We start from the raw sequence: 20,757 nt of genomic DNA, 5'->3' as shown, positions 1-20,757 counted from the left end.
ACCATAGTAACAAATACAAATTACATTTGAATCATAATCATAAATCAACTGTTTGTACAAGACATTAGACGCCAGTTTATATCAAACTTTCAACATATTTGCTCCCAGACATAAGAGAGAATAAGTCCTGTAGCTCCTACCGCAGGTGATGAACTGCCTCCATGGGACCCTAAGCTAAATTTGATTTTGAGGTCCTCCACTTTTGCCAATAATATGGATTGTTGATCATGCGCACACCTACTGTACACTCATTGCAGCTCTGATTATCCTATTGTCAGTCTGACATGTTTTTACACAAATGTATGTGTTACATGCTGAAATTATACTATGTTTGTTGCAACAAGCCCAGTCAAAACTACTCGGAATCAGTTAAAATATACAAACAACGTTTGATTTTTGGTTTCAAAAAATAATTTATAGTGCAACAACAATAAAGTTCAACTACAGATAAAATCACTTAGATATATAAAAATAATAACTGTACAAAACAGACAGAATTAAAAAAAAACATGTAGCAAATAATGAATGAAATTAAAAATAAAATAAACTTAAACGATAAGACAGTTTAGATAAGTTCAAAGATCAGGAGAAACTTGTGATGTGTAGTGAGTGTGTTCTGCCTCTGGGGGGCAGTAAAGTATTTCAAATAAGTTTCAGTTCAGGATTTAAAACAATAGTTTTAAATTTTAATGATTAACATCACATTGCGCACCGTATCATCCCGATATAAACGTCACTGTAAATTGCCAAAGCACACATGCTATACGCTATAATAATCTCAAACAACAAAGGGTTCAGTGGACCATCCTCATGTGACTGCTCACAGGGCTGGCAGGACCTAATTTAGTGCCCTAGGAATAACTGTTGGATTGTTCAGTAATGTGACTGCAACATTTAATTACAGAACTCACTTGCTTCATGCTGACTTGCAGAGGTGGATGGTTGACGTGGTACCTGCTGCATGACGCCTGACGCCTGACTCTATTCAAACAGAGCACATCCATACTGTCACACCACTGCATCAAGTTTGTTTTTTCATTCCATTTCACTTAATAAATCACTTAATTTTAACTGACTAAAAATTACATTTACTGGCATTACTAGCAAGGTTGTACCATTCAGTAACAACAACAATAACATAGTATGGTGTCAGAGACCGCAAACAATTGGATAAACTTACATGCTTCGGAGAGTGGTGTTTCTGTGGATGTGTGATCAGAAGGCTTCTCTCCAGGAGCTGTTTGAGGTGTCTGTAAATATTTTCTGAGTGCATCTAGACAGACAGAGTAAACGTATTACATTACAAGCAAAAACAAGTAATAAGAAGAATTATAGCACAATATCAAACGTGATAAGACGGTAGGAGAACTAATCACCACCAGCAGCAACTGTGTCAGTGGGCACACATTTGTTAATACTAGGGATGACTGTGGTAAAATTAATTTTCAACTCGACCAAACATAATGATGACGTGATGAAACTGAAATAAAACACCAAATCAGACTGGACATACAGGCAGCATTGACAATTGTGTAGAAAACAAATCAAAACGCATCACAAACATAAACAGCGCCGATGCATTTCACATTAAAGTATAGTGTAGCCAGCAAGCAGAAATATGTGCTAGTCGTCTCAGTCGTTTACACCTGGTCTTCTTTCACCGGGACACGGACCGTTTCACGGTTCCGACACGGTGAGTCAGTCACGGCCAGGTCCGGACCTGTGGTCTGTCAATATCGGTGTATTATTAAACTGTTGGAGCAGGATGACTGATAATGCTGACTGTGTTTGGACACCAGAGTGAAGGTAAGAAATATTTCCTGAAGGTTTGATCAGTTGTGCCTCTGCTCGGACTTGTGGTTGACTGAGATCAGGACGTTTTATATTTTTTGAGGTCACGTTCCTTCCTTTATTTTATGTCAGATCTCCGTTGAACATTGGTGTAGTGTAGGATGTGTGTGTGGATGAGAGGAGACAGGTGTGTTAATGAGGGAGACTCTGGTGATGAAGTTTATACAGTTAATACCGATGTTTACATCAGATCGCTGGTCTGGGCACTGACTGATCGTCACCGGTCGGCCGAAGCCGGCTTGGTCGTTTGGGGCAAAATGGTAGGCTACTTCCGTCGACACTTGCCACGCTGCGCGCGCAGCTTCGTGTTGATGTAGGCTGTAAATTGGTCTATAGTCCAGCCGCTAGGGACTCTGCTACAACTCCTTTGTACTAATAGCCAGTGAGTCCGCGATTCTTCTAATACGTAGAAATAAAATGTATGCTGTATGGTGACAGTCTTCCCTCACCTGATGTATTACCCACAGTGTAGCCTGAGGATGAACTGGTGCTGGGCTGATTCTGTGCTTCCAAAGTAATGTAAGAGTGCTCCTGGTCAAGTGAGTGAGTTGACGTAGAAAGTACGTGTTTATTTTTCTTAAATAAATCACCGTGCTCCGCAGCAAACAATTTGTGCAAACAAGATATCTCAAACTTTAGGGTGTAATGGTACACACAAATCATGTTTGTAACATATTGCTAACATCACCGCTCTTGCTAGCACAAGGTGACATTTATTGGTTGCTATCAAACGTTAGCAAAAACTTTATTTTGAAGCCAAAAAAAGCGGAAATATATAGGACCAACCCCGACAATCTGCTCAATCACAGTTAAATTTATAAATACATATACACATAAATACAAACACGTTAGCATGAATATTAAGTTATTTAACCGACGAGTTAAATTATACATTTCTCTAGTTTTTAACTAGCTAGCTAATTAGGGCCACGGGGCAACGCACCCCTGCAGGGGCCAGAGTGCCTTTTCCTCACCTTTTTCGTCCCTTAACTCGTCTTACAACTCGAAAAGTTATATATCGAGTTATATATCAAAATGTGTGGTTTGATTGGGATCGGTGTGCTATTGCTATTGTCTATGAAATACAGACCGCGAAAAATTTTGCATTGAAATGAATTCAATTCTCTCCCCCAAGCCTCTTTAAATGGGATCGACAATGTGTAATTTACATTCTGAATGATTGCATAGAATTTAGAAATTGCCCCTCTTGTGTATTTTTTAATTTGAAAAAAAAAAAAAATCATTAAAACCAATTCATTAATCAGGGACTCCTCTGATGTCTCTGCTGTTAATACTGCGGACCCCTGTCTCCCATACATTTATGTTACAACAACACACACCAACACATACTCCTCCCCCCACACACACAACACAGGCAACTTTGTGATTGCAGTTACACACACACATGCGCACTCCTCTCCCACACACAAACACACAGGTAACTTTATGTGATTACAGTTACACACACGCACACACACACACAGGTGACTTCTGTGATTACAGCTCCTCAATATCAGTGCTCAGTGAAATATGATCATATGTCTGATTAGCTCTGGTCGTGGGTTTGATTCCCATGTTGACAGAGATGGTACCATCGGCAGTATCCCCTCATGGCCCTTTCAGAATTGCATATCATGGAAAAGTTGTTTAATTTCCATAATTCCATTCCATTCAAAAAGTTAAACTTTCATAGATTATAGATTCAGGGCCCACAATTTAAACAATTTCAAGTATTTATTTGTATATTTTTACATAATTTGGGCTTCCAGGTCATAAAACCCACGAAAACAGGAATTCAAAAAATTAGAATACTGTGAAGAAATCACCATTTACTTCTCAGTTTTTGCAGAAAAAAAAAGGACAGAAATTAAGATCACATCAAATCAAAATATGGGACTTTCAAAACGCTATGTCAATCTTCAATACTTGGTTGGGAATCCCTTTGCCTTTATCACTGCCTCGATGCGATGTGCCATTGGGCAATCAGCCTGTGGCATTGCCTGGGAGTAATGGAGGCCCAGGTTTCCTTGATGCTTGCTGTCATCTCTTCTTTGTTGTTGGGTCTGGTCCCCCTCATTTTCCTCTTGAGGATACCCCGTAGATTCTCAATGGGGTTTAGGACTTTGAGTTAGCTGGCCAGTCAAGCACTGTGATGGCATGGGCATCAAACCAGGTTTTGGTGCTTCTGGCGGTATCGGCAGGGGTCAGGTCCTGCTGGAAGATGAAATCTGCATCTTCATACGGATCCTCAGCAGAAGGAATCATGAAGTCCTCCAAAACATTCTTGTAGACTGTTGCGGTGACCTTGGATTTAAAAAAGCAGAGTTTACCAACACCTGCACCGGACATTGCATCCCAAATCATGACAGACTGTGGATATTTCACACTGGACCTCAAGCAACTTGGGTTCTGTTCCTCACCCATCTTTCTGTTCCTCACCCATCGTCCTCCAAACCCATGGACCTTGATTCCCGTATGAAAGGCACACTTTACTTTCATCGGAAAAGAGGACCTTGGACCACTTGCCAACAGTCCAGTCCTCCCCAGTTGAGACGCTTCCTACGCTGCTTCAGGTTCAGAAGTGGCCTGACCCGAGGAACCTGACAGTTGTAGCCCATCTCCGGGATGCATCTGAATGAGGTGGTTTTTGAAGCTGTGACACCCGCCTCATTCCACTCTTTCTTTCTTGCTGGTGCATCTTCTCCTGCCACATTTTGCCCTTCCACTAGACTTTCCATTGATATGCTTGGACACAGCACTCTGTGAACAGCCAGCCTCCTTAGCTATGAACTTTTGTGGCTTACTGATCCTATGGAGGGTATCAATGATGGTCTTCTGGACAGTTGTCATGTCTGCAGTCTTCCCCATATTGAACTGAACTGAGACAATTGAACCAAACTGAAGCAATTTAATGATACCGGTGGAAAACCTGTGCTGGAGCTTTGAGCTTAGTAGACGATTAGTGTGTGACACTCAGTTTAAAACATTCATGCCCTGCAAAATTTGGGCTGATTTCTTCACAGTATTATATTTTTTTGAATTCCTGTTTTCGTGGGTTTTATGAGCTGGAAGCCCAAATTATGTAAAAATAAACAAATAAATACTTGAAATTGTTTAAATTGTGGGCCCTGAATCTATAATCTATGAAGGTTTAACTTTTGGAATGGAATAATGGAAATTAAACAACTTTTCCATGATATTCAAATTTTTTGGAAAGGGTCTGTGTAGTAGGGAGGGACTCCCTACCTACTATATGTGTTCTATATTAAACTCAGTCTATAGTGCTATTTATAAATATACATTATTAACCTTAAACATGGCTAAATGTTGAAGGGACATTGAATCACCAGTCACTTTGGCCTCAGTAGTTGGCAAATGGGAGAGGGCTGCACTGCTGTCAACTGACTGTGGGGAGCCTGACAGAGTCGGCGTGTAATATGCGGCATTGTGATTGGCTCAGCAATGACAGGAGTGGGACCCACTGTGTATAGGAGGCTTAGATTGACAGGTCTAGTGTGGCACTCTGTGTGAAACGATGACTGAAGAGACAGCTGTTGTATCGCAAGTTGTAAGTGTTGACTGAAAGATAACGTCTTCTGCCTCAATTTATCCCTCTACTACGATATGTTGGATTCATGTTAATGTGTATTTAAAGACCTTTAAATTTGTGGGGGAAAACTTAAACATATATATACATATATATCTCTAATCAGCCAATGATTTTGTGACACCCCCGCAGCACCTGCAGTTCAGTACCAAGAACAGTTAATATTAACATCTAACAAAATCTGTATGGTGGATGATGTTACCATAGTCTTATTAGGTGGTTTCTAGGTTGTTGAAATAGATAATAAATGTATATAGTAAATTGTTGGTTGAAGACGATCTTCACACTTTAACCACAGGTTAAAGATGTCAGCGGTTTGCTGGTGGTTTGGTCTCTTCCCTGCCGTCACTGTGTTTTATTGAAAAGTACAGCACAAGTCAAAAGTATGGACATATCCTCTCATTCAATAGTTTTTTCCGTTTTTTATGACTTTCTACGTTGTAGATTGTTAATGAACACAGCAAACCTCTGAATGAATATATGTGAAATCATGTACTATATGAAAAAGAGAAGCTTGAATATCTTTTATAGTTTAGATTCTACAGCTTTGCACACTCTACACTTTCACAAGGTAGTCAATCGATCGAGAAAGGTTGTCCAAACTTTTGACTGGTTCCTGTAAAAACATCTGAGACGTAGAAAAAGTACTTCAAATATTTGTGTCTCAAACAGCGCCACGAACACACAGAAGAGCGACTGCGACAGAAAATGTTTTATTTCCAGTGTTATTATCCGTCACACAGGTGCGGAGTAATGAGCCACCTGAAGCCTCTGATCAGTCGCTTTGTCGGTGGCGATTGTTGGAGCACTCTGTTCAGACGGTGACTCGATGCGCCACCAGAAAACCAGTGTGTGTCTTCTTGTTTTTCATCAATTATGGGCTCCGAATGCTTGGGTAATACTAACGTTGTGGGGACACTTTTCTGGGGGCCACAAGGACAGCATGACCCTGCTCCTTTTTTGAGAGTTTTGTGTACTGATGTATTGATGAAAAGAAGTGATCACCGCTGTCTTGCATTTAGAAAAGCTTTATTGGAAGAAAGACTAGTGTCAAAAACTTTTGCCGAACCTGAAAGAGCTTCCCATCTCGTTCAGCTCCAACACTTTCCTCATATAGGGATTATTTTCTCCAAGAATTACACATTTTAAAAAAAGAGAGTTTTGACCCCCTACTGCTGGTGTCTTTACTAGTACCTTTACAACCAACAACTGATCAATAACCATTAACCTAATCCCTTTAGTCAATGAACACATTAGACGAACTTTGGAGGAGGACCATATACTACAAAAGTTAAAAGCTGTTAGACTTTCTTTGAGGGTGAATGTTACATTTAAGGTAAAGGACAGGATTAAGCACGTAAAATGGATATGACTAGGACTAGGCCATGTATTATATCAAGGAGAGTCCTTTCAAATATGTAAAATGGAGTTGGAGTGTGTGTTTGTGTTGATTCAAATGAGCACTCCACTAGGGTTCAAACTGGAAAACATATGTAATGGTAATATAACTGGTTCAATTAGTTCTTGGAAACACTGTTACAGAGGAGAAATTCTATATAGTCGTTAACCACACCTTCGTTCTGTCACTCTATTTGGAGAGTGCAGAGTGCTGGTTTCTCTGTGCTTCCTTCTCTGTGCTTCCTGACACGTGCCAGTGCACAAGCAGGGTGTGAATCAGCACACATCTGATTAGAACCCTCCGGTCTTAAGCTGCTGGACCTAGTCTCCCTTTTCCCAGTGCCTCCGCTCCCTCCTGGTCTGCGTTCAGAGTTCGAGAGGGATGTACCAGATGAACACCAAAACTGTGGCTGGGCTGGTGCTCATGCTTCTGCTGCTGCTGGCGTAAGTTCGTACCTGAGGGTCAGAGAGTTCATTTAAGAGAATAATATCTGTTGAATTTTTTTGATAATGTATGACTTGTAATCAGCGTCACAGTGATCCGTGAGGACAAGCTCTGTCCTCTTCAGGTGTCACACACGGTGGACAAATTGTTTAGCGCCCAAATGATGGCACACGGTTCAGCGCTCAGTTCCTGGAATAATATCCTTAATTTAAAGTGGTTACTTTGGGATGATGATTTTTTTTTTTTTTTTTTTTTAAAGACTTTTCATAATAACAGTTTTTAAAGTGCAGGTGGATGGGGCCTGTAAATCGTCCTTATCTTACAGCTGTAATTTAAATTATTTGATCATTCAGTGGATTTCTTCAGGGAAAATTATCCACATTGTATGAAGAAGTGGTCGGTGATCAGTCTATCGTCTTTAAGAGGAAAAATGCAGACCTGTGTAACAAAGTGATGGAAGTAAAATCCTGATCTCTTTTGTTTCCGTGGCTTTTCTCCGTTTGTTGAGGGTAAAGGTGGCGAAAGCTTTTCTTTTGTAGCTGGCTACAGTATCAGTGGAGGCTGGCTGTTAGTGACACGTCGAGCTGAACTTTTATTCATTCCCTGTGCAGGTTTCAGGCTCTGTGTTGCAATAAGGCTTTTTATTACTCAGTACATTTACATGCATGTGAAAAAAACACACCCAGGTAATGTGACTGATGAAGAAGACGATAAACTGAGCCAGTAGAAGAACCACCTGAGGGACAGAGCGCATCTTAACATGAACAACTCAATTTATGACTTAATTTATGACATTAAGCCACTGAAAAGATACATATCACTGCATGTCAAACTGGGACAAGGAGCGCATTCAGTCGAGGTCAAATTTCGAGCATAGCTCAATTAAGCTGTAAATGTAAACTGACTATCTATAATAAAACAATAAACGGTGCAGACGTCCACTCTGTGAGAAAGGTCGATTTTCCAAACCATGTTCCAGTTTCTTCATGATGAGTTTTCTTGTAGATGGGTGGATCTTGTTGCATCAACCTTTTATGAGTTTGTACTTTTATAGAAGCTGAAGTATTGCTTTGATAAAATGAGGTGTTGCCTTATAGGTTACCAGTCTAGGGATGTCCTGGTCAACCGAGTATTGGCTCCAGAAGCTGCAACAGACTATAAAAACATCTACTCTCTTCCATGAAAATGGGGTTGGCTTATGATGTCATAAACTCTGTATGCTTCTCTGTCATATTGTTTGTTCACCTTGACCTTGACTTGTCTTGATGTGCCAGGTAAATGGTTCTGGTTTATGGCAGACCTAAAACAAACTACCTTGAGGTTACTAACTAGGATATCCTGACTTCGGACTCCTCCCTTGGGTGTTGGCTATTCAGTATGTGATTTTTAAATCGTGGAAGAGTCTGACATAGAGATTTATTAAACATCTCCCACTTTGGCTGCTGTTCCTCACCAACAGCAGGGAAGTGTGAAATAAATTAAATTATAAATTAAATCTCTGACTAGACAGTCAGAGAGCTGTCTATGGGAGAAAAGCAGGCAATTTTCAAGCTGAGAAAAGAAGGAAAACCAATAAGAGCCATCGGGCAAACATTTGGCATAGCAAGCAGAACAACAATTTGGAATGTCCTGAATAAGAGGGACCTACTGGTGTATTGAGCAACAGACGTCTAACAGGTCGGTCAAGGAAATCAACAGTAGTTGATGATAGGAATATTGCGAGAGGTGTGAAGAAAAAACCCAAAACATCACCAACGACCTCCACAGTGCAGGGGTGAAGGTATCACAGTCCACTGTACGAAGAAGACTCCGAGAGCAGAAATATAGAGGCCATACCAAAAGATCAGTAGTATCAATAGAAAGAATCGAAAGGCCAGATTGAAATTTGCAAAGAAGTATGGAAATGAGCCACAAAAGTTCTGGGACACAATCGTATGGACTGATGAGACTACACAAGATTAATCTCTACCAAAGTGATGGAAAGGCCAAAGTGTGGAGAAAGAAAGGAACTGCTTATGATCCGAAGAATACAAGCTCATCTGTGAAGCATGGTGGAGGTAATGTCATGGCTTGGCTGTGCATGGCCGCTTCTGCAAACAGGCTCATTAATATTTATTGATGATGTAACTGATGATGGTAACAGCAGAATGAATTCCAAAGTGTACAGAAACATTTTGTAGGCCAATTCACGGAGAAAGCATCCAAACTAATCGGGAGGAATTTTATCATGCAGCAGGACAGTGACCCAAAGCACACTGCCAACAAAAAAAAGGGCTTCATCGGGGGATAAAAGTGGAAGGTTTTAACACTGGCCAAGTCAATCACCTGACCTGAAGCTGCGGTAAGAGCCTGGAATAGTATCACAAATGAAGAATGCAACAGTTTGCTGATGTCGATGGGTCGCAGGCTTGAGGCAGTCATTGCAAGCAAGCATTACTTTTGCTCACCTAAAAATGCTGTGGTGTAATATAAATGGTGATATATCCTAAGTTGTTTAACACATCTAGATGTAAATGCCAGGAAATAAAAGCTAACATTCTGAACACTTGTCTTATACTCATCCTTTGATCTTAAACCCAAATGTCTTCAGTGAACAATAAAAACAAGGGAATTTGCTTTGCTGTTCCAATATTTTTGGAGGGGACTGTAGCATGGCCTGGATGAACCTTCCCAAATGCCCCCATATCTTCCCCATAGTTGAAGTACCTGCTAAATGAGTACTGCTAGTTTGGCTTTACCAATGTCTGGTTTTCTTTTCTTTCCGATCTTTCTGTCTGGGCTTCCATGCACTGTCATCGTGCACGGGTGAGCTGCAGATTGAACTGATCTGAACGTGCTCTGGTTTAAACATCTGCATTTAGGGTGAGATGAGGCAAGGGGCACTTACATCAGGTGACTGCCGATGATCTAAGAAAGCAGCAGACATGTTCAGATCCCGTCACACTTCTTGGCTCGACCTAAACGTAACCCAAGATCAACTACAATCATTAATCTGGTCCGTAGCAGTCATAGGCCAGACGTCTGTTGACATTGTAACTGTGTAAATGTTTTTGCAGTTCATTACATCTTTTAAATGTGCTTCTGACCGGCCAACCATTGTTGAGCTGTTTATTAGTCATTCAGCTCTCTGCCATTACTAATCATTGGTTAATTTTTTGTGTGTTTGATCTTGTAGGATGCTGTTTTTCTACACCTCACCCCGAAACACCAGGTAACGCATATGCTTCAATTTCACCTTCAGCTTTCATCATCACACAGATATATTTACTAATGTCTTGCTTCATTTCTTGATACCATTCAAGATTTTAATCATCACACCATTAACACCATCTGTGACAATCAGGGGACGGCAGACTCTTTTTAGTCCCGTGTTTCAGTGACTTCTATCCTGCAGAGGCAATGAAGGTTTGAAATATTGAGACCGTTCAAGCCACAAAACTCGCTGAAAACAGGAGTGGGTGACACCATTGTCTTATCGTCTTATGCTGTGATTGGTGTGGAGAGACTGTTGGGCCTCATTGTGCACGTCATTGAGTTGTTGGTAAAAAACTGTTGGTTGGTTTAGATAAAAGCAAAAGAGACCACAAAACTTCCTGCAATCAAAGACCCCTCCCTTCTAATCTATATTCTTTTTATGGGGGTGGGGGACATAAAAGATCATGTTCGGGTAATGGAATGAGCTATAAGGGTGCTCAGATTTCTTTTACCTTGGATTTAAACACGCTTGTTATCTCCGACACTTTGAACACCGACCAGTGGCGTCGTTTGGGTATGACTTTGGTAGAAAATGTATGGAACGGAGTATGCTACTGGCACTTTGAGATTTTAACCCCTGGTGTATCGGGACTTTTTACAGCATACCGGGACGTACTCAGTCCTGTTCTAATTCTCTCTGACCGATATGTGATGTGACGGCTCTTACATATTAGTCTCAACTGTCATTAGTCGCTAATGACAGCTGAGACTGACAGACTGACAGCTGTGGATCCTGTTCATCTTGCCACCACTCACAAAAACTTCTAGCTGAGACAAACCAGCCTCAAACCCCTGTCTAACATGTCACTCATTTAGCTCGATTTAAGTGAAATTTTTAATTTGTTTCCAGATAATGACTTTATTCTGACTACAGAAACATGAACCCATGTTGACAATAATTTGTTTACAGAAAATGCACTTAGGACAGGATAGAGACACTTATTCATTTGTCTTCAGAGATTATTCACAGAGGGATTTTAACAAGAAAATACATGTTAAAAACCTTGTGGAAAGTTCAGGGTTTTTTTTTTTAAACCAGCATCATGTATAGTAGCCTATATGGGGGAATCATATTGCTGTGGAAGCAGAGCACTGCTGCAGCTTACTGTGTTGTTGATCTAATGCTGGTGAATTGGCCAGAAATATGTTAGCTGTGGATCATTTAGCAGACAAATTGTAACCCTTAAACTGACGTTCACTGATGCCTTTGACTGAGTTGTGTTGGAATGGAAATGGCCTGGATATTTTGGTTCTTACATTGTGAACCCCTGTGTGCGGTATTGTGAGTATAATCCAATCCATAGCATTGATAGTGATAATTGATTCGCAACAAATTTACGATGCTCAGACAAATTCCACAGGGGGAAAACCCCCCGGACCCCACAGGAGGGGGTGATCCTTGCCATACCTTTTCCAAAACTGAAATGACGCCACAGACACCGACATAAACGCCTTCTCTCGTGTTTTCCTCTTAACAAAACTCACAAGTGCTTCCCAATTCTTTTTTTTTTTTTTCACCAAGGGAAGTCAACCCCGCCTGGCTTCCCTGCCCTGGCCGTGGATGTGGTGATGTGGATGTAGTTTTTTTTTAACTTTCTTTTCACTGCTTTTACAATCGGACTCTGTTTGTCTTATTATGACGTCTGATGAAATACTAAACTCTTGGCGATGTTTCAGAATAACCAGGATTTCCTGGTTCAGGTTAGAAATAGATAGACAGATAGATGGATAGATGTTGTCACAGCAGTCCAGTATTTGGGTACAATAAAATACAGAGGTATAAAAATAAAGGCAAAGGTAAAAACACAGAATAGGACGAGGACACTTAGAAAACACAAGAAACATAGGTGGATAAGGTGCAGTGGTAGGATGATGGTAGTGTTGTAAATAAACAGTATATAGTAGTAATATGTATGTAATATAATAGTAGTATATAATATAATACAATATAATATAATATAATAATAATACAATATACAATAGAGTATATGATGGTAATAAAAGGAGGTCAGTTCATGGCACATTCCGTCAGTCATTTTCTGTACAAGGTAATTATTTCCTCCACTATGGAATACGTTGCCATGGTACAACATTTATGATTAATGTTTAATCTGATTTCAGTTGAATCCAGGCAGTTTGATCACACCTTTCATTGTTACAGAAACAATAGTTCAATATAACTGAAAAATCAGCCCTGTTTGTGGAAGGATGACTGTGTTGTAAGTCCTTCACGTCAAGTACCCTCAAGATAAAGCCGAGAGTTACTTTGAGGCCAGATTCATTGTTTATCTTAAGTATGTGTAAAAAAAAAAAAAAAAAAGAAAAAGGAAAAACATTACTGTATAACCATTAACAAGTAGAGACCGTATGAGTAAGATAAGATATGCCTTTATTCATGCCACAATGGGGAAATTCTCATAGAGCGCTCTTTATTTGAACATTTCTACTTAGGCTGTTTATTTTTATTGTACACCTGCTCTCACAAATATCTGTGGCTTCTGATTTGGTTTCATATAATCCATCACACAAGAGGAACTAAAACAGTTGTAATATCCGATGTGGGTTGATCTCGTCTGACAAAAAAGAGGAAAGAGAATAAATATAAAGCAGTGCCGCCACCTCAAGCTTCTGTTGCTGCTACAGTTGTTAAGTGTTTGCGTTGGTGAGAAATAAGCCGTGACAGGTTCAGCATATGCCAGGCTTTGTCTCTGAAGGTTCTCAGTCATCCAGGTCATGGTAATCAAAAAGGCGTTTAAAGCCTGAACATATCGCTTAAAGCACCCGTTTGAATTACCGTAACGCACGCACAGTGGTTTGCTCTATTCACAAAGTGTGACTGAACACTGGGAAGTTGTCCTTTTGTCTGGAAGACTTTCATGACATCTCATGGGTATAACTAACTTTATTTTTACCAACAAATTCCTCCGAAGCCAACAGCAGCAGTGTGTTGTCATTACCGTAATGGCAACATTTTTTTTTTTTTTTTTTCCCAGAAAGCGCAGCTTCCCAGCGTTCAGCCACACTTTGAATTTTGTCGATCTGTGAGTTACGCTTAAAGGTCTTAAAGGGTTAACGAAAGGCATCCGGACTATTAAGGACGTTTCCCCACTCATCTGAGTAGCTTCTTCAGCTCTGGGGGGAAGTTGAGGTTTAAATAGGAGACGCTTGAATTTCTGATACTTACCTGTCAGCAGGTGAGTATTCAGCCGTTAGTGGAAACTAGGGAAAAATGATGACTACCATTTTTGTTTTGCAGCAACACCTTTACGTTTGAGGACACACTAAGACCCTACACTAAGACCCTAATGTGCAGGTGAGTAACTTTGCTTGTGTTTTTTCTGCTGGCTTGGAGCTTTCTCAGCTTCACCCTGATCACACAGCATCCTGGTCGTAATTGAAACTCAAAAACAAAAATAAAATAATGGAATAATGGAAATAGTAACGTGAAATTTACTTTGTGGATTTTGAGTTGATTTTTTTTATTGATTTCTTGTGTAATTTAAGTTTCATTCACAGACTTTCATAAGCAATGGATGTTGGCCAAACACAATAAAAGTCAGTCATATCCGGTGTTGGGCACGCTACTTTTAAAAAGTAAATTAGTTATAGTTACTAGTTTCTTCTCCCAAAACGTAATTGAGTTAGTAACTGAATTACTCCACTATAAAAGTAACTAGTTAGCTATTGCGTTACTCTTCTTTTTTTAAGTTTAAATATGTTTAATAATTCGATTTTTTCTTAGCAGGTTTCACAAGCCAGTTGCATATAGAATTGCACTTACACAGAACTTTTAATATTTATTGCCCCTCAGACCCCAACTGGTAGACATATAAGGCTTTCACATCAGCAAAAGTCCCGAGTCAGACCTCCAGCTGTGAGAGCTGCGTGCCTGTTTTTTCCTCCCTCATACGTCATCACGTACATTGCAGATACAGTTGCAGTTTGTTGATGGCCTGAAGATTGGACCAAAAGAATAAATCACTGTCCTGCACAGAGCCCAATATCTGCCACCAAATCCCCCCTTTTCTCAGATGCAGAGCGCTGCGGGAGATTGTTATCCATGCTGGATATAAACACAGTCCCGTTCGCCTATGCGCTTCCATTAACAATCGTGTAACAACACATTTGATTTGTTTGAGTGAAAAAAAAAAGGAACAACAATCTCCGCCCTTCAGAGATCGGTCTTTACGGGAAAAGATCAAAACTTGTTTTTGAGCTGGAGCTTCTACAGTGATACAGTCTGTCAGGTCTGTCAAGTCATAATGTAACAGTCAGATATAGATAGATCCAACCACACCTTTTCCTCCACATTCCACATTGCTGCCGTTTACCTCTGCTAGTTTGGTGTGGGTGTGATTTGTGTATAAACTGAACACTGCTAGTAACGCCGTTTATTTTAACACAGTTATTCCAATCACTGGTCATATCCATCTGACCAGTAGAAAGCTACATCGTTGGTGAAACTCAAATTCTGAAACTCAAAAATGAAGCCCGAAGTGGATAGAGCCATTTTTGATGTGATTTACTCCACCCACACTCAGATACTTCAAATATGGGTACGGGGGTCGTGTTGAGGCAAAGCTACAGCAGCCTGGACGTTGAAACCCGCCCACCCAACTCTCCGCTACCATGTTAGCTCATGCTACATGTACATCTGGGCTGTAACAAGGAATTAGTGATGAAGTGATCACTTTCAAAGTGTTCTCTGTCCTGATAGTCAGGATGATAACATCACTGCACCCTGTCTATTTCACCCAAAGGAGACGGACAAGTAGACAGGTTAAACAACGTATGTGTTATACTATGTACATAATGTGTATGTGTACGGAATATTATTACGAATATTCACATTTTGGTTCCTTGATCTTTTACATTACATAAGTTTACATTACTGTCTAACTTCAAGAACTAACAACCTTGTTTAAACATCTAGATGTTATGTTTGGATCCATGCTGTAATATAACTCTCCAGGTTCAACATCTCTCAGCTCTCAGACTGTCTGAGTTGGCTGTATGTCTTAAATATCCTTCATAGGAATGTTGTCTGAGTGACCAGGTCAACATTCATGAAAATATCTGTATCTATACGGGGCGTATCAGGTGTTTGCCTCACAGGAATTCCCAGAAAGCAGTTTTATGGCAGACTCCTGCCGTTTTTTTAGTGATCAAATGATTCACAGATAAGAATATCTCATCTCATTCCAGCTGACATCGGGCAAGAGGCGGTGTACACCCTGGGCAGGTCGCCAGTCTATCGCAGGGCCAACACGGAGACAAACAACCATTCACACCCATACTTAGGGTTAATTTACAATCACCAAATAGCCAAACGAGCATGTCTTTGGAGGGTGGGAGGAAGCTGGAGTACCTGGAGACAACCCATGCAGACACAGGGAGAACATGCAAACTCCACCCAGAAAGACCTTCTCTCTTTGGGACCTCAGTGCTAACCACCACGCCACCAAAAGCAGAATACATTCAAATAAACGTTGAGTTTGATTGCAGGTTTTTGTGTTCTCTGCAGGGAAACTGAAGGCGTCGCAACCAAGCATCTGGTGATCCCTGAGAGGTAACTTCTCTCATTATTAACATGATCTTCACCTACTAACACACCTGTCTTCCACCTAGAGCACTGATTGGATGTTACAGTATGGACTTCACACTGCTGAAAATCTTTCAGTGCTTCACACGTAGATCAAACGTTGCATGCCTGCACACACTTATCCAAATAATTTCATTATGCAGTATATTAAATTACATGAATCCTTTCTGAGCACACAAAACTGGGATGCACACAAACCGTTGAGCTTTGTGTGGACATTGACATCTGCTGTTCAGGAGGAGGAAGTGATCCTGTTCATATGTGAATGACATGGACTTTAAGCTGTTGACAGTGAGTTTCTCTCAAAATATTACTATAAACAAGGCTTTAGCAGAGACGGGTGTAGTCAAACATTAGATGATAGTTGACAGCATCGTAACGATCACTGAGATGAAGCAGCCTCATTTTTCCTCATTTCATTTACAAGTCTCTGATGCGTATAGAAGTATTTCAGATATTATATCGTATTTAATCTTTATCTCAGAGGAATTCTAGGTAACAGCAATTTACACATTGAAAGTTTTTGCAGGAGACCCTAAACTCTAATTACAGCGAAGTCCTTAGGTTTTAGTGACACCTTCGGGACAAACTTTCTATAGGAGTCGCCCTAATAGATGGTTTACACTTTGGTGAGAAGTTGGCGTACAGGGTACGGAGATTACGTAGACCCCTACACAATGTAGAGACCTAGGCAGAGCCTACACAGACCTAGCGCCGTAACTGATGTGCTCCCCCCCAGAAATGAAACTATGCGCTGAGGCAATGCAGAGTGGGAGAGCTGTGATTCGTCTGCTTGGTAGTACCGTGTTACCTCTTTAGTATTTCCAACCACTTTTCCATCTCCATCTCCATCTCTAAATTGTTTTGTATCAATGAACACCAACTAGTGTTTTGTTACAGGGTGAGCCAGATTGACAAGTGCACAAGTATTAATGACTTGCAATGGCATTGGCTGTAGGGGAAGCTTACTACATCTAGATTCTGCAGTACACTAAAAGCGCCTTAAGATCAAACTAATCAGAATGTTAGCATTCATGTTGTTTTCTGATGAGGAAACTTTGTGTTTCAGTTTGCAGGTACCGCAGCCCAGACTACCCCAGAAGAGGTGAGTAACATTCACTTTTTGGCGATGTTGTGATGTTGACAATAAACATGTAGAGGATGATGATGATGGTGATGGTGTCCACCTGACTCTTACCACAGTCGTGGTGACGTGTTGACGGTGACACCCTGGTTGGCTCCAATCGTCTGGGAGGGAACTTTTAACCCGCTTCTAATCGAGAACATTTACAAACCAAAGAACATCAGCATTGCAGTCACTGTGTTTGCAGTTGGAAAGTAAGTCTGAAATCACAACACTGGTTTCTGGTTTGAGCTTTTTACCTGGATGTAAATCCCTCTTCCTGGCCTTGTGTACAGGTACATCAGGTTCCTGAAAGACTTCCTGGAGACAGCAGAGAAGTACTTCTTTGTCGGTTACAAGGTGCACGTTTACGTGTACACAGACCAGCCAAATGATGTTCCCAAAGTCAAAATGGGCCCTAACAGACAGGTAAACGACCGCTAATGTCGCTGTAGAGCATTTCTAGTAAGTTACCCGTCTTGGTACTCTCTTTACACACACGCTGACGTCTTCCTTTTCACATTTACGCTGTCAGCATAAACGAGATTCAAACAAACAACAGGAACAGGATAGCAGGGCTCCAACGCGTTCACCATGCGCCTGGGGTTTAGGTGCATGGTGAACGTGATGGAGCCCTGCTATAGTGGGATTTGAAATGGGACTTAATGTATTGATACACGCGGCTGAATAATCGATACTTTCTGGGAAAACAAAATATCGATAAAATTGCCAAGCCCTAGTTTTTAATGTTTGATGAGATGTTCTTGTCCCTCTTTCAGGTGACAGTGCGTTTAGTACCCAATGCAAAACGTTGGCAGGAGATCACGTCTCGCAGGTTGAACCTCATTGAGATGCTGATAGAGGAGAAGCTGCGTGGCAACACAGACTACATCTTCTGTCTGGACGTCGACTGCAAGTTCCACGGCCCCTGGGGACCCGAGTCACTGGGCGAACTGTTCGGTGCGATTCATCCAGGTCAGTGAACGGCCCTGCATGTCACAGGTCTTCATTAGGATCTTTTTTAGTTTTACAGGTGGAATGCAGTGATGTCTGTACTGACATTGACCTGTCTGGGTGAAGATAATGTTGTGTGATGTCAATCCTATTTGCGCCTTAAGGTTATTACCAAGATGACCGCAAAGACTTTCCCTATGAGCGGAGACCTATCTCCAGAGCCTACCTGGCCCCTGGGGTTGGTGACTTCTACTATGGTGCAGCTGTATTTGGAGGCAGCCTGGATGAAGTAGTCCGGCTTGCCCAAGTCTGCAGCCAGAACTTTGACGCAGATACCCGGGATGGCATTGAGGCTGCCTGGCAGGAGGAGAGTCACCTGAACAAGTAGGCAGAACCACCGATTAGGTTGCTGAGCATAATTGTATTTTGTGATGACCATATTTCTTGTCTGTGTATTCAGGTACTTCTGGGTCAACAAGCCCACCAAGGTTCTGTCACCTGAGTACCTGTGGCAGGACTTCAAACCCATAAATCCTGAAATCCACGTCATGAGGTTCTCTGGAATCATCAAGAACTATAAAGAGATCCGACCCAACTGGGATGAATGATCCCTCAGCACACATCTGAATGTGAATTGCATTTTTCTACACCCAAGCCTTAACTACAATTCACCTGGAAGAGAACTAACTGCCTTAGCACATTGTCACAACTGAATCTTCCAGACTTGGGACCTCTACTGACCATGTCTAACATGTAGTACTTGAACAGTGAGCCAAATAATCTGTCCTAAATTCAGTCTGTGTGGCTGAAGCTGCAACCATCTCTGTACAGCCGGTAGATGATGAAAAATAGTTTAAACCAGAATTATCCATATTGATATTGATCCATTAATAAACATAGGGAACCTGGACTAATTATGTATTGTCTTTGGTAAATCACACTGCATGCGCTAACTAATCTCTTTGCATCTTCTAAGCCTGATATTTTGTGAGTTCTGTCAGAAATGCCCATATAGCCAAACACGCTAAATAGACTGTGTGTGCTAGTTTGCGTGTGTCTAATGGGTTAATACTGTATACAGATTGAATAAGCGTGTTAATTGAGATTTATTTTTCTTTTTGACCAACACTATTCCCCTTTTCCCCATTTAACCATGATGGTAAGCTAATCAGCTATTAATTGTGGCTTTTAACTCATACATTTAGAAGTAATTACATTAGAATATGTGATTATTTTTAAGGCAGGTTAAAGACAATCTGCTTAGGTAGCTAGTTAGCTGCTGCTAGTTAGCTTCTACTAATTTTGTCTTTGAAGGGTATCCTGTGAAAACTGCTTTTCTTTTTGTTTCTTTTCAGGTCAACAGCAGCTGTTTGAATGTGGTCTTGTGTTATAGTTTGTCTGACTGCTTTTGCACTGCTGAGTCTAAGCTCAGGTACTGTAGGATTGCTTCAGTTATGAAATGCAGTTTTTAAACTGATTTTGTTTGCATGACCAATTTTGGACAATAGAATATTTTTGTTATTCTTGGTTTAAAATCAAATTACTTTTTAAGGTAAATGATTAAAAATAATATATTGCATACACTTTCGACCATGTCGACATTTGATCACATTTTGATCAAATGAGAACAAAATTATAATTAAGTTTGACTGGCTTAAATGGTGGCTAGAAGGGTTGAGTGAGTACAGCTGTATCTCGGAGTGGGCGGGGCCTAATTGGGAGTGGGCGGGATTTAACCCGGAAGTTGGTCGGGTTTTGTTGAAATGGGCGGGGCTTTAACCGGTATGTTATTTTAAGCATGCAATTGATATAGCTAATTTGTAATATTTATACCACTGCTACCTTTATTTTTTTTTAATGAAATAAAACAAGAAAGTGTCAGACACTCTGCGTGAAGTAAAAAAAATCTGGTTAGGGCCAACTGATGGTTAAAAAAAAGAAAAAGAAAAAAATATTCGACAGGCAGAGACCAAAGACATGGACATTAGGCTAATTGGATGGTGTGAGTGGTTGTCATTTTAATTAAGACAATATATTTATGAAGACTACAGAAATATCTTTGAATAATTGCTGAGAGACTTTGTGGACATAATTGTTCATTTAAAGAAAATAAATAAATAAATAAAATAAAAATGTGAGGCCAAATGTGGTTTAGCTTTAACAGCTTTAACACAACAGTTATCACTTCTTGTTTTTACTCATAAATCACTTGTTCATGAAACGGTAAGATAGTTAAGATAAGTTCAAACATCAGGAGCAACTTGTGACATGTTGTGAATGTGTTCTGCCTCTGGGGGGCAGTGAAGTGCTTCAAGTGAAGTACAACAAATGGTTCAGTGCACCATCTTCATCTGACTGCTCAGAGCAGAAAGTCACATGCTGACTGGACAAGAATCCAAAACCAACATCAGACGCAAGTTGACCCCACATGACAGATTTGAGTCCCTACAATGTATGTAAACCAGATTTCACCTTTTCATTTTGGTTAGTAATTTTGCGTGTTTAGCCTGTTGACCCCAGAG

General features: G+C 40.6%; 1 protein-coding gene across 4 annotated transcripts; it reads left to right on the top strand.

The window, feature by feature from the left end:
- Window positions 1–1,788: 1,788 nt before the first annotated feature.
- LOC124998197 (globoside alpha-1,3-N-acetylgalactosaminyltransferase 1-like) lies at window positions 1,789–19,145 on the top strand. Of its 4 annotated transcripts, none has more exons than XM_047572442.1 (10): window positions 1,789–1,806; window positions 10,477–10,512; window positions 13,813–13,869; window positions 16,081–16,125; window positions 17,228–17,263; window positions 17,362–17,496; window positions 17,578–17,710; window positions 18,061–18,256; window positions 18,400–18,619; window positions 18,696–19,145. In XM_047572442.1, exons 2-10 carry the CDS (start codon window positions 10,478–10,480, stop codon window positions 18,841–18,843), a joined length of 1,005 nt encoding a protein of 334 aa, XP_047428398.1. In that variant the 5' UTR covers window positions 1,789–1,806; window position 10,477; the 3' UTR covers window positions 18,844–19,145. The 4 variants fall into 4 exon arrangements, with proteins under 4 accessions (XP_047428398.1, XP_047428396.1, XP_047428397.1 ...); XM_047572440.1 differs by lacking the exon at window positions 1,789–1,806 and adding an exon at window positions 2,218–2,370; XM_047572441.1 differs by lacking the exon at window positions 1,789–1,806 and adding an exon at window positions 2,223–2,390.
- Window positions 19,146–20,757: the final 1,612 nt, after the last annotated feature.

This window comes from Mugil cephalus, chromosome 20 (assembly GCF_022458985.1).
Source record: "Mugil cephalus isolate CIBA_MC_2020 chromosome 20, CIBA_Mcephalus_1.1, whole genome shotgun sequence".
Taxonomy (NCBI): domain Eukaryota; kingdom Metazoa; phylum Chordata; class Actinopteri; order Mugiliformes; family Mugilidae; genus Mugil; species Mugil cephalus.
This window is presented reverse-complemented; position numbering and strand designations above follow the sequence as displayed.